General features: G+C 37.0%; 1 protein-coding gene across 1 annotated transcript; it reads right to left on the bottom strand.

The window, feature by feature from the left end:
* Positions 1 to 5,167: 5,167 nt before the first annotated feature.
* LOC145768715 (MYG1 exonuclease-like) lies at positions 5,168 to 13,009 on the bottom strand. The gene is made up of 7 exons (XM_082580293.1): positions 12,821 to 13,009; positions 11,372 to 11,484; positions 9,224 to 9,386; positions 6,699 to 6,848; positions 6,360 to 6,482; positions 6,041 to 6,219; positions 5,168 to 5,805 (listed from the first exon to the last, which is right to left on the bottom strand). Exons 1-7 carry the CDS (start codon positions 12,965 to 12,967, stop codon positions 5,640 to 5,642), a joined length of 1,041 nt encoding a protein of 346 aa, XP_082436419.1. The 5' UTR covers positions 12,968 to 13,009; the 3' UTR covers positions 5,168 to 5,639.
* Between the last annotated feature and the right edge of the window lie 266 nt (positions 13,010 to 13,275).

Raw genomic sequence — 13,275 nt, 5'->3', positions numbered from 1 at the left:
TCAAACAAACCACAAAATTTAGCAGAGTTTGTTTGGTGCTCAAAGTGTGTTCCAACGGCTATTCAGCGGCACCTAGTGGATAGAATAATTCAGACAACACCAACAAGCTGAAACTTCTGTTAAAATCGGTGACCAGGCCAGCAGTTTCAAACCCCGAGAAGTTAAGAAACTTCCAAAATTAACTTGGTAAAACCTTCTTAGTCCGAAAACAAAGATTCTCACAATTACAAACTGTTGCCACCATTTAGCTTCGCTAGTAATCTCGCATTTGCGTGCAAGAAATGTCGGTTTTAGGTAGCTGAGCGCCATAATAGATCACACTTTCGTTTGCTTAGATCAGTGGTTCCCAACCTTTTTTATCCGGTGGACCCTTTTAGTCAATATTCAAACCTAAATTCCCCCCCTATAAATTTTGATAGTTAAAAACTCGTTTACATTAATATTTTAATCTAAGTCTTGTAAGATAAACTAAACTTTCTCTAGTAATAAGCTTTTTAGCTTGTAATATTCCTTTTCATAGTAAAATAATTTAATTAATGAAGAACGTTGCTGAAAAGTATTTTATTCCAAGAAAAAGACCATAAATGAGATACAAAAACCAGCTGAAAGTCTTCCTCAACCATGCAAACATTGATCTGGATTCATGGGAACAACTTGCTAGCGACAGATTACTCTCGATAAAAAGAACTAGGAAAGACGCGAAAGAAAAAAACAGGATACAAAATGCCCTTGAAAAACGAAACACTAGAAAAGAAAAGCTAGAACTACCACGTCCCCCACCCAGGGCCTCCGAGAGAAATCAGCACTGGTCGGGAAACAATACGAAAAATGGGCCCCATAATATTTTTTAGCAAATATTGCGTTGCATGTTCGTGTTAAGCTAAAAATAGCCTACTTTCCGCAGCATGAAAAGAACTTCGTTCAATGTAAAAATCATCAATAATCACTGGATTTCACTTGCAGCAAAAATGCCATTGAAGCAAACTATTTTGTCTAGAAAGCTTTGTAAACACACAATAGCAACGCAACGAAAATAGTTCATTCTGCAGGCCAAAAATAACACATTGTACAACAACAGGCGTGGGCCATACAAAAACGTCTCGTGGGCCAGAGTTGGCCCGCGGGCCGGACTTTGGACATCCCTGATTTAATTCAACCCTGTCTGGACTTTTTGCAATGCAAAGTTACGGATCGCAGCATCAAATGATAAAATTTTGCGACGTCTGAATTGATGCACAACATGTAGGCCTATAGTTAGGCTTTTCAATCGGTTTTGAGTCATCGGTTTTGAGTCATAGCGCAAACAATTCTTTACAAATTTCAGTAATTGCTAAAACCACGTTCTCAAAGCGCAACCGCTGGAGGTAGCTACCGGAACACAAAAAAAAGGTAGCCACTTTAACAAGTCGAAATTCTGCCACTGAAATTGACTACAATACAACCGCCAACCAATCAGAACGTGTTATAAGAGGCTACCGTCCAATTGTGACCCTTCTAGCATTCATCCAGAGAGTTAATGCTTGTTTTGAATTTTATTTGGTAATTACAGAAGAAAAAGAGCAATAGCAGTGGTGAGAATCGAACACGCGTCAATGAAATGACTACTTTCTAGCCCTAACCCTTAAGCCAACCAGCTGACAAAAAATCCATCACTTAATTTGCTTTCTATGATCTTCTTTTCGCCATTTTTTTGCGTCACTTAAACCGTAGCTTATGATTGGTTGGCGGTTTCATTCTAGTCAATTTCAGTGGCAGAATTTCGACTTGTTAAAGTGGCTACCCAAAAAAAATCAAAACAAAACTATTTGGAAAACCTTTCGAAAGTGCAATCAATGATTCCTTGTATTGATTATGGGGTGATTCGATCTGGTTTGCAGCTGAAGTTTGCTGTGTGGCTTTCTGTCAAAAGTACCACCTCATCCAAAATGTCTTAAAAAATGTCATTGTTGTGTAGCCTACAAATGGTTTAAATTTATCCCACATGCCCGCAACTGCACAACAGACATACGATGAAATTTTCATGGAACTTCAAACTCATCGACGATATGTTTGAGTTTGTTGATACATTTGTCAATTCCAACAACTATCGAATCCCCTTTGCAATGTACGGTAGATAGAATACATTTCCTTCGAATGATTCAGCTAGTTAAGTGGAGTTATAAAAGCGTTCTGTCCTCAGGAAAAGAAAATCATTTTCTTTGAAATTTATAATTGCCACTGCAACTTTAGCTTGCGAGTAGTAGCCTAGCCTACTCTTCTCAGCTTTCTCTTAGGCCTACTTAGATTACATCTTCCTTTAATTTCATTAAATTCATCAGTGAATCTTGTTTAGGACCGTAATCCACATAATGCAAAGCAGTCACAAATTTAAAACTGCTAGTTGTAGGCTACTTTAGCATTGACTCAGCTTCCGATCACGCTCTTGTTGGTTCCAACTTGATGCATTTAAGAAACGTCTTTAGAGCTTCAATTGCAAAAGGGTAGCCTATTGTAAAGCATTGGGTTTGACTGCACCACGCCTTGATTACCCCCTCGAAGTCAATTTTCTTTGCAAGATGATAGGACAGCTTTCTTTAGATTTTTCAGAATTTTTCCTCTGACTGGGCTATAACTTTAAAGATGCCACTAGCTTACAGATAATCAATTACTCCAAAAATGATAAGACATTTGAACAACTCTGTCTGTAAGCAACATTATTAATTCCAACTAGATTTAGCCTAAGCAACAACATCCATAAACAAAAAACTCACTACCTTCCAAAATCACATCATGAGAAGCATGACCACCAAAAGGCTACTTGACCACACGAAAACAGAAGATCTTTTAACTAAGTTATGACAAAATTACATCCAATTGCAGCAATAATAAAATCAAAAGTTTTAAAACTGTTCGGCCACACTAAAAGATCACAATTCGGAATCAGCAAAGTTTGCACTGAAGGAAAAGTAGAAGAAAAAAGAAAACGTGGCAGACAACTAAAACGATGCCAAGGCAACATCCAATCATGGACCGGACTCAACTTGGCGACACTGGTCGAGCTGGCTCAAAATCGCCACTCTTGGAAGCAAATCACTTATGTTGATGCACAATCTGCTGCAGGCGGAGATGATGACTGATGATGATCCATAAACAAAAAATATACAGGATTTGCTTTCTTTAATCGTGCTTGGACTGATACCTTTAACTTTCCCAGATAACTTATGTTGAATACAACTTGACAAAACAAACAAACAAACAACAACTTCCTATGCCTGGCCAACGCAGATTTTGAAGTTAAGGTTCAGTTGTAAAGCAAAAATAGTTCCCGCTTAGCTAAAACAGCACCAGTTTTCAAGTTGAAACTATCAATACAATCGAAACCGTTCAGTGATACAGAAATCATTTCAGCTTCAGATTTTACGTCTTGAAGCAGTTCAACATCGCCTACCTTAACACAAAAATAATTTGTTCTTGATGAGAAGCATCGAGAGTGACATTTACAATGATTGAGAAATACTTGGAACTACGCACTTCATTTAAGAATTTGTTGATTATTTAGTTGGTACATCTTTACTTTAGTACTAAAAATGGGCCCCCTCAATAGTGAAAAAACAAAAAACTACTCGTTTTTCCTTTACAATATTTTGCTAGGGGGGAAACTGGCCCGACTTCCCCCCCCTCTCGGAGCCACTGCCCCCACCCTCCATGCAATGTGATTTTTGCCCACATCTTTTCCATCATAAATTGGGCCTCCAAAGCAACATATGACATCACCATCCAAAGCCAAATTCGATTTGAAAACGAAGCCAATGCTCGGACACGAGCTGGAGCCAACGACATTCGAAATATGAGTCAATGCATTTAACCGTCTGTGTGAAGCTTGTGATTTTTTTGTTTCGACAACTCATGAATGGGATGAAAGAGTATTGGAAAGAGCACAACAAATATTATTCTACACGTCTAATCTGTTTCTCTGTTTTGTTCTCATCTGCAACAGTTAAACACCTTGAATAGCTTTCTATGCCACTTTGGGATAGGAATTACACATTAATGGCCTAAATCCAGTGATTGATTTTTTTTAAGACTCTTGCACAAGAATCCGTTTTGAGTTCTAAAAATTCATTCTGCAATTTGTCGAGAAGCTTTTCCATCAACGATGTGAATGACTTTGGTGTTAAATCAAGCTCATCATCACAAATTTCAGGAAAATATCGAATGAATTCCAGTTCTCATGTTGTGAGATGTTACAAAATCAATTCTTTTTCCAACTATAAAAGAACTTGTTCATTGACCAGCACCTAAGATAATTCTTTAAATATGGTGACATGTTTAATTGTTCATTCTAACTTTTCTCTTTCAATTATCAAGCTTGCTGGTGAAAGCTTCCAACGCATTTTTAAATGCTGAGCGGTACTGGACTCTGCTTATGGAAAGGCCACCCAAGCCAGGCTGGTCGATAGGTAGAGGCCAGACAAAACGTAGTCCCCCCGCGATCCTGACAGCAGAGCCTTCTAGTGCCTTAAAATAATCTCCTAATGACAGTGACATAAATCCATCCCTCTTTTTCAACCTGCCTTGAGCCAGCATGGAAGCAGTACAGTTTGTAAATTCACATGGTATCAAATTAATTTAAGCTTGTCTCTGAGCTCCAACACTCATTTGGTTACGTTTCCTCTTGAAAACCATTGAGTATTTTGCATGACGAAGAACTAGGCCTACCCTACGTGATAGTTTGCATCTATGTCTTGTCAGTGCACAGTTGCTTAAATAATCGGGAGTTAAGGGCTCCTCCTTAACGCTCTAAAGCTCTGGTCACGGCCAACTTACTAGGCTTCTTCTTTCGTATGAGAGGGTGTTTCTGGACTACATTAAACAACCTCTCATACGAAAGAAGACTTACTAGGCTTAAACAGCTTTACAATCCTAAAACCAAATTCCCCCTGAAAATTGCAAAATTCTCCCCTAGTGGGGAATTCCCCCCCGGTTGGAAACCACTGGCTTAGATGCTTAGCCTATCTTGCTGTGGTGATGTCCGAATGCCTATTTTGTTATAGCAACAATTCTGGTTTGGTTTTTGCTCGTCTTGCACAGCAAATCACTGCCAATTATTGATGGTTGTCTAAATTCATTTACTAACGAACCCTTTTTTTTTCTTGATCTACTGTCAACTCAAATAAACACTTCCATAATTGGGCATCCACTTTTTAAAAGTAATTCAATATCGGCATTCAGCTTAACTTGGTAGCCTACTCGTTCTAATAATTAGCTGGCAAAATTACTAGCGTTAGGTTACTCGGTGCTAAACGACATAGGCTCTCAGGGTAGAATTAGACATTATGCTTAATTTCTAGAGTTAGTCAACTACAATTACCAAGTTGTGTACGATTGCTTGTCAGCCGTGGCTATTCGTAAATTACGAACCATGCGAAGTTATGATACATAGACAACTACTTCACAACAGAGTCAAGTCACAAGAAATAGATTGTTGTGATTGAAGGTCACGCTGCGGAGAGTGAACAAAAGTTGCATGAAATCCTCATGAACAATGAGCACCTCCAATGTGAAGTGATAATAAATCTTATTTCCTCACAAGGAACTACTCAAACGATTACAACTTCACGGCGATGGCTTCCCGCTGGTTCCTTCTTCAGTTGCCTAGGTCAAGATGTTTCTTTTAAACAAATCTGTGCCATTTCCAGCGCCCCTTCGTATGTCTCATTTCCCCCGATAAAGCCACTAGCGTGTACAAAGATGCATTTTGGAATTCCGCTGATCTTGTTCAGCTCCTCTCCTCGAAGACCTCTCCATTCACTCTTCATCGACAACCTGGAGTAAAGAAAACGATGAAGAAGTCGCAGAGCATCACTTAACAACAAGGTGACTGTGTTACTGAAGCAGTTAAATAAACAATATCCCCAGAACCTTCGGTAGCACTTTATTGTTACGGTTGACGACCGAAGGATCATAGAAAGGCAACATATCAATTATAATACACAACGATAGGAAGTGTCCGAATAAAACCCGGATAATCTTTATCTTCAAGTAGAAACATGTGACCAACCTGTTTTCAAAGGTGTGTCTCCCAGCAGGAACACATTGCACTCTCCACTTGGATGACCTATCTTGGTAGAGGACATATTTGACAGCACCACACAAACCGTTCTCGTCTTCCAAATCTAACAAATGCTCCTTCCAAGGACAAAACCTTTCCAGCTTCATGAGTTGAAGGCTTTTGTCAACCTGCGGTTGAGGGGAGGTTTATTCGAGATCAAATTTCGGCTATATAAATTTGCGTTCATACCATGTGAATACTTGAAGCGTCCAGGTGAAGACAAAACCACACGCAAACTCATTAAGTCGAAGTATAACCTTAAAAGTACCTCTCCTCTGGCCTTCAAAGATCTTTCCACGATAGACCGGGCAGGAAGCCATTGATGAAGAAAATCGCTGATCCGGCTTTCAAACTCAGAACCGACGACTTCCATCGCTTTGTTGAAGTATTTCTAAGCAAACAAAACATACAATAATCAAATAAAAAAAATGATGAACTCATGAGTGGTCAAAGAGAACTATCGATTCATTGAAGAAAACTAACAAACTCTATTGGGCTCAAATCTTATACAAGTTAGTTAGTGCACGGCTTTACGACTTTTGTTCCCCGTATCGCAAGGGTTGGACGTGGGCGGTAGATGTTGCCAACAACCACTATAATCACTTACCCTTTCATCGGGGTTCTCTTCATTCCATCCTGGGTTAAGCCTTGCAACCCTGGAACTGAGGTTGGTCGACACCTTGTACCTGGCTGTGCCTTCGTATTGGTCGATTCCGTTATCGATTCCATCAATCTCTTCGATAAAGCCTTCATACACCTGTCAAACATTGTGGTTGAGTGAACAAAAGTAGAAAAGGGGGAAGTGACAAGAGGCAAAAATTTGGTTAAAATTTTCATATAGATTTCCTTTTCCTTTTGTATAAAGCAGAATTTTTAAAGTTTAGGACAGCGGACAGGTGGTGAAAATTCAGGTCAGGTTAGCTCAATTTATCACCCCAGCCAAACCACAGTAAAACCCTAAAAACATAATTGGATGACTTAACGGATGTCTATAAAAATGTTTTACAAAAGCATAACCGAACAGAAAGAATTAAAGCAAAGAATTATTAGATGGAAACACTCACAGTCCTCCACAACAGTACAACGAATGCTAAGCTATTTGCAGCCTGTACAAAGAACGTAATATGACTAACTTCCCAATGTATCAACTAATCGACTTTATTTCAGTATAGCCCACATTCAGTTCAATGTACAAAAGCAGAAAATATAACTACTACTATTACTACAGTATCATAGCAGTTGCGGCCTATGATGAACTGGATGCTCAGTTGGTAGTTTTGTCCAGCGTTCCTTATGTCGTGCATTATTCCAAAGTGTTTTTGGTTGGCTGATTGGTTTATTTTGTTGAAAATTGGATAAAAATGTCATTCGTTATCTGCCACGAGCACGTCTCCCGAGCAGGCGACCGCTTAGAGATCTTCAAACTCTTCTTTACTGATGACGTACGTGATCGAGAAATTTGAGTTGCCCTTGAATTACAATATTTAATAGTTCCTTATCTTTATGTAGCTGACAAATTTCTGCATACCTGTGATATGATCAGTATATAATAAATAATAATAATAATGTTAGTTTTTATATAGCGCTGTATCCATCGCAGAATGCGTTGCTCCTCAGCGCTTTACAAAGCAGACAATGTCAATATAACGAAATTCAGCTGCTATAATGTTACGCTTAGTTTCTGCGGTGAAGGTCTATGTCTCACAACCATACTAGAGAACACACTAACACTTTAAGTCGCACCTTCAGAGGAATTGAAAGCTTGCGATCTAATAAAATAGGTCGTAGTCTATTAAAGCATCTTTAGCTAGGCCTTTTCTTCTTCTTAGGGTAGTTGAAAGAAGACACTTGTTCAACTGTGCTGTCTCCCTGGTAAACCGCAAAGTGGGGTTCAGGACTGTGTTTGGAGATAGTCATGCATTTTTTTGTCGGTAATTTGGATTCCATATTTTACGCTGATGTCTGAAGTTTTGTTGAATAGTGTTTGTAGACTGTCCGGGGAGCGAAATTTTGTTTCCACGAACTTTCTGTCTCATTTGCATATGTCTGTAGCGCGTAACTGTTTTTACCGATTTTCGCGCTCACAGCAGCCGATTTTCGCCCTCCAGCAGGTCCAAATATAAACATTGAACTTGAATTAATACGTAGCCTGGAGACACACCTAGTCTAGTCAAGTTTAAAAAAGTTGAGAAAGAAATTCATTCTGGTCACTAGTCTAAAAGTAAGATTTTCCGAATTAATTAAGAATTACCCTAACCCATTAGCCCTAACCTTACTTTTTTTGAAAAGCTTTTGTGCACCGCAAAAACTAATGTAGGCCTAAAGGAAAAAAAACTGACTTCGACGATGGGCGTCGAACCAATGTCCTTACGATTATAAGGCTTAGACGAAATCACTGAACCAAACGCGCCAACGAAAAATGTTTGCACTCACACGGTATAAATACAAACTCTATGAGAAGTAGCAAAAATTTCGTGGGAAAAAAATTTCGAGTCCGGGGATGTCGCTATGAGCAGTTTGAGCACAGTGTCGTATGCATAGCGAATATTGTTCAGTGAGATGCCGTTCACTAAAACTTCCTCATCAATGCTGAATATGTTTCTGAGAATGATCTCACTATACAAGTTTAACAGATCTGGTGACATTACACAGCTTTGTCTGACCCCGCATTGAGTTTTGAACCTTCCTGACAAACCTTCCGAGAGGCGAACTGTAGCTTGTTGCTGTTTTGTCATTGCAAATTTGTTGAAGACTTTTTTGAAATCAACAAATGTTAAATAGAGATCTTGTTGGACTTCAATTGCTCTTTCACCAAGCATTCTCAATTTCTCATGGTAAAGCTTGCATTGGTTATCCTTCTGTCTTTCATGAAACCAAACTGATTACCTATTTCTGGAACCAATTGCCTTCTCAAACGTTGGAGGATGATCTTAAGTAGCAATTTTACAGTGTGTGACATCAGACTAATAGTGTGATGTTATGACACATTAACTTTATACATGTTGAAGCTATACCGTGGGAGCATCGAAAAAAATATACGGTTACCAAAACTACAGCACTTTCTGTTTTAATTTAAATCTTTGAATAAGAAAAAAAAACAACCACTGCCCTACACCCCAAGGTAAAACTTACCTTATCGTAGATGACGTTCAAAACATTATCACTGATCTCCTTTCCATTCATTAAAATTCTTATGATCTCTTCACCAAAATGACAATACACAAGCCCAGCACTGCTCAGTTTAGTTCTCCATTTCTTCTCAGGTCTTATTGAGCGCATCGATTTGTCAAAGGACCTAAAACATAATATAATCACTGCGATTTTGTTAACATTACAATGAAACTGGCAGAAAAACAGGTAAATATGTTATATTTAAAGACCACGTCTAGCAAAACCAGACATTTGGTAAAAATTGTTGAGACAAGAGGCCGTGTTTGGGCATGTTGCGCAGCAACTTAGGAGAAATTCATTTGAGTATGTCAACACTGGTTAAAAAAACATTAAATACAAAAATGCATTAGATTAAAACGGATCAAATTTGTGACCTACTGGTGTTGCTCTGGATCAGTTTTCAGAGTTCCTACCAGAAAAATCGTGTAGAGCAGTGTTATTTTTTGTATTTCTTGCGCCTGTATCTGTATTTGTTTTTTTTTTCTGATCTTTCTTCCTTTATTTTTGTGTCAATTTGCTATGTAAAAACACAATACTTTTTTTGTATATAATATATATAACTGTTTGAGTGAGAGAGTGCAGACTCGACGACCTCCTACCAGTGGCGTAGCCAGAAAAAAAATTTGGGGGGGGCCAAATATTTGATGAATTGAAGAGAGTAACAAAGTGTTTGATTTAAGCCATCGCCAGTTGATGTGCAGTGGCGTATCCTGGTGGGCTGAGCAAGGGAAACAATGAAAGTGGTGGGGGGTTAGAGCGTGCCGAAGGCACGCGTTTTCTAGGGGGGTCCGGGGGCATGCTGCCCCGGAAAATTTTTGAAAATTTACACTCAAATAATGGATTGTAGCGCTTTCTGGAAACACTTAAGGTAATATTTGTATGAAGTTTATTAGCAGATAAACAGCTATTAACTTATTAAAGGTAGCTCTTACACACGAACGGCAAAAACTGCGGCTAAAATTAGAGAACACCAAAAACTCAGCTACACAAAAACTCAATAACTAGCCTACAGTACATAAAAACCCAACAGAGTAAACCATTCTAAAATTGCTTCCACAAATTAGTTAAAAGAAACGTAAATCGCGTAAATTTTGCGCGATTTACAATTTGCATAATTTATTGGTGTCTATCTGTGTGTCTAAAACAAGTCCTGGGGGGTGTTAATAACCAGATGTCTTGGAAAACGTCATAAATTTCGACAAATTTTATTACATTTTCAACAAAGAGCTCAACTTCGGAATCCAAAGTTGGAAAATTTGGGGGGGCTATGGCCCCTTTCGCCCCCCCCTGGCTACGCCTATGCCTCCTACGCCTTCAGGGCTACGGTCTTTCGCACTCTCTCATTGGATGCACACTGTATTCTTTGTTTTATGTACGTTTCGCATCCAAACAAAAGTAAATGACCATCCATCCATCCTACGTATATGTATATATATATTTTCTGTGGGAAAAATTAAAATATACAAATCCACCTCCTTGGTTGAACTGTCGAACTCAAGACTTCACTGTTACAAGATTTCTTTAAATTTTGTTATTTTTTAAAGTTTAATTTCAGAGTTAATTAACATTTAATAATTAACAGAGTCTTTGATTAGAACAAAACTTTTCATTTATGGTACAGTTTTAGAGTGCAATACGGAAGCAACAATATTGCAACCATATTTTGAAAAAAAAATTACAAATAAGAATTTTGTCGATACTTTAGGTAGGCTACAAATAAACTATAAAGGTGAAAACAAAATCTCCCATACACCCTGGTAATAGTATTTTCAACACACAGATCTATAGAAACAGCAGGTGGGTGTCATTTGGAGAAAACTTGCATGATCGAAAGAAAATAAGTTAGAATACTCACAGTCACAAGACTCAGTGGTCACAACAGTGACAATATTTGCCTTGGCTTCTTATACATGAAGAGATCATTAGTAGGCCTATGTAACTAACAGATTTCATCTTATTTCGTTTACCTTGGTGATGATTCTATCATTGCAATAAAAAAAACTTTACTTTTAAAATCTAAATATGAAAACTTACACACTATATTATACTGTATATATATGTATAGCGTATTATCAATGTATTTATGTGTAATTAATATTATTTAACTACCTTTGATGATGATCAAACCGACAAGTTAATGGATCATACACTCCTCCAACATCGACTACAATGTTACACTCATCAAGCTTTGACTGATCACGTGTTCGGAGTATTGTAGCATTCTACGAAAAATACATAAAAACTTGTGAAAACGATATATATAATTATTATATAAAATCAAATATTTGTTTCACTTAATGGATCATCAGAAGGTCTTATTCAAATAGAATCATTATTGATGATTCTATTTGAATAAGACCTTCTGATGATCCGTTAGGTGAAACAATTTGTAAAGGCTTCAGATAGTAATAACTATATTTGATTTAATTCGCTCTGCTTTGCTTTTTTGCTTAGCATTGAGCAGTTTTTGTAGTACTGTATTAATAGTTTTCATTGTTTTTAATTATTATATATGTGAATTCTTGTCACCAATGTTTAATGCCAGTGCATTTATACATCAAACTGTCACAGTGTCACTAAGTCAGTAATAGCTACAAAGAGATGGCTAGTGATCTGGATTGGTTTGTTAAGTTGCCACAAAGAGACATGTTAATAACTGTGTATAATAAATTTAAAGATACGGTACCGTACGGTATCATAATTACAGTATGGTTTGTATAAATTATGTGTTTGCTCCATATTGTTTTGCTCTTCATATTTCCATGTGCAATAGCAACAGAAGTCACTAAAATGTTTCATATGTCAATATAGCCATTACAAAACAAGTTCAAATCAAATCAAATAGAAACACATTATAGCCAACATTACGGTAAGAAAGTTAATTATCGCACAGGTACCACATTTGAAATGTGACTTTCTAGAAACATGGCACATCTCCCATTTCTTTACAAAAGAAACATTAATAACTAGTTCCATTTTTTCTCAAAAAATTACTTTGAAGCTGCAGAATGACTTTTAGGCATTAAACTAAAATTCCACATGTGTAGTTCATTTAAATAAATTGCTTAAAATTTTAAGATCGCACATTTTTATTCAAATTCCACCTTCAGAATAAAAGTCTAAAAATATTTGCAAACTCATGAACTGTATTATAACAAGAGAAAATACGCTCATTTCAAAATTATTGCCAAACAAAAACATTTTTTTAAAGATACTTTTTAGGTACCGTATCTACAACATTTGCCAGAAATTGTATAATCCTTAATCGTGAAATATTGGTATAATCATAAGGATAAAACCTTGGAAAACTTTAAAACAACATGGCACAAGGACATTAGCTGAAATAATGTTCCGACAGTTTCTGCATCATGACATCCCCTGGTATTTGCTTTATTAAGTAACAATAAAATACATGAAATGCCTTGACTAGATTGTGTAAATTACGGTATTCTTTTGGAATCTAAAAAATCAAAACCTTGAGATATCTTACTCAGTAGGCTACTGAAATTCACACTCCAGTCTCCAAGCTCTACAAAAATAGCAAGCACAAAAAACAACCTTATATTTTGGCAATAGTTTCAACATATAGCAAGCAAGGACTTCATCACAATGAAATGTTCCGTCATGGGTTCCAATTAGCAAACTTTTCTCTTCTTGAATACACTGTCTTTTAGTAGAAGGCTCTTGCTCAATATTAGTTGCCATAATCAGATTATCTAATGACTACAAAGTTATCTAAAAGCATCAATAACTAATAATTCAACAATGAAAACTTTTTTAGTTGGTCAAGAAAAATATTTTTAAAGCAATAAAATGATGAAAGGTACAATGGTACATACAGTATAACAAAAACACCTTTTCCATAGAAATGAATGTTTATGTATTATACATTCTATTATCTGCTAGCCTATCCCATAATTTGCAAATGCCAATATTAAAGGTTGTATTTATGTAGGAGTATAGGATACCGTAGTTGCTGAACACTATTTAAACAACTTAAACAACTATTTAAA

This window comes from Aplidium turbinatum, chromosome 4 (genome assembly GCF_918807975.1).
Source record: "Aplidium turbinatum chromosome 4, kaAplTurb1.1, whole genome shotgun sequence".
NCBI classification, from domain to species: Eukaryota; Metazoa; Chordata; class Ascidiacea; order Aplousobranchia; family Polyclinidae; genus Aplidium; species Aplidium turbinatum.
Note: the sequence above shows the minus strand (reverse complement) of the source record. Positions and strands in the feature narration are given on the sequence as shown.

Bases quoted from the DNA above. Each gene is read 5' to 3' on its own strand.
- LOC145768715 (XM_082580293.1), bottom strand. From the start codon at position 12,967: ATGGCAACTAATATTGAGCAAGAGCCTTCTACTAAAAGACAGTGTATT. The intron at 11,485-12,820 runs GTTGTTTTTTGT...TATTTTTCGTAG, and splicing joins AACTATTGCCAAAATATAAG to AATGCTACAATACTCCGAAC. The intron at 6,483-6,698 runs GTAAGTGATTAT...TTGTTTGCTTAG, and splicing joins AAGAGAACCCCGATGAAAGG to AAATACTTCAACAAAGCGAT.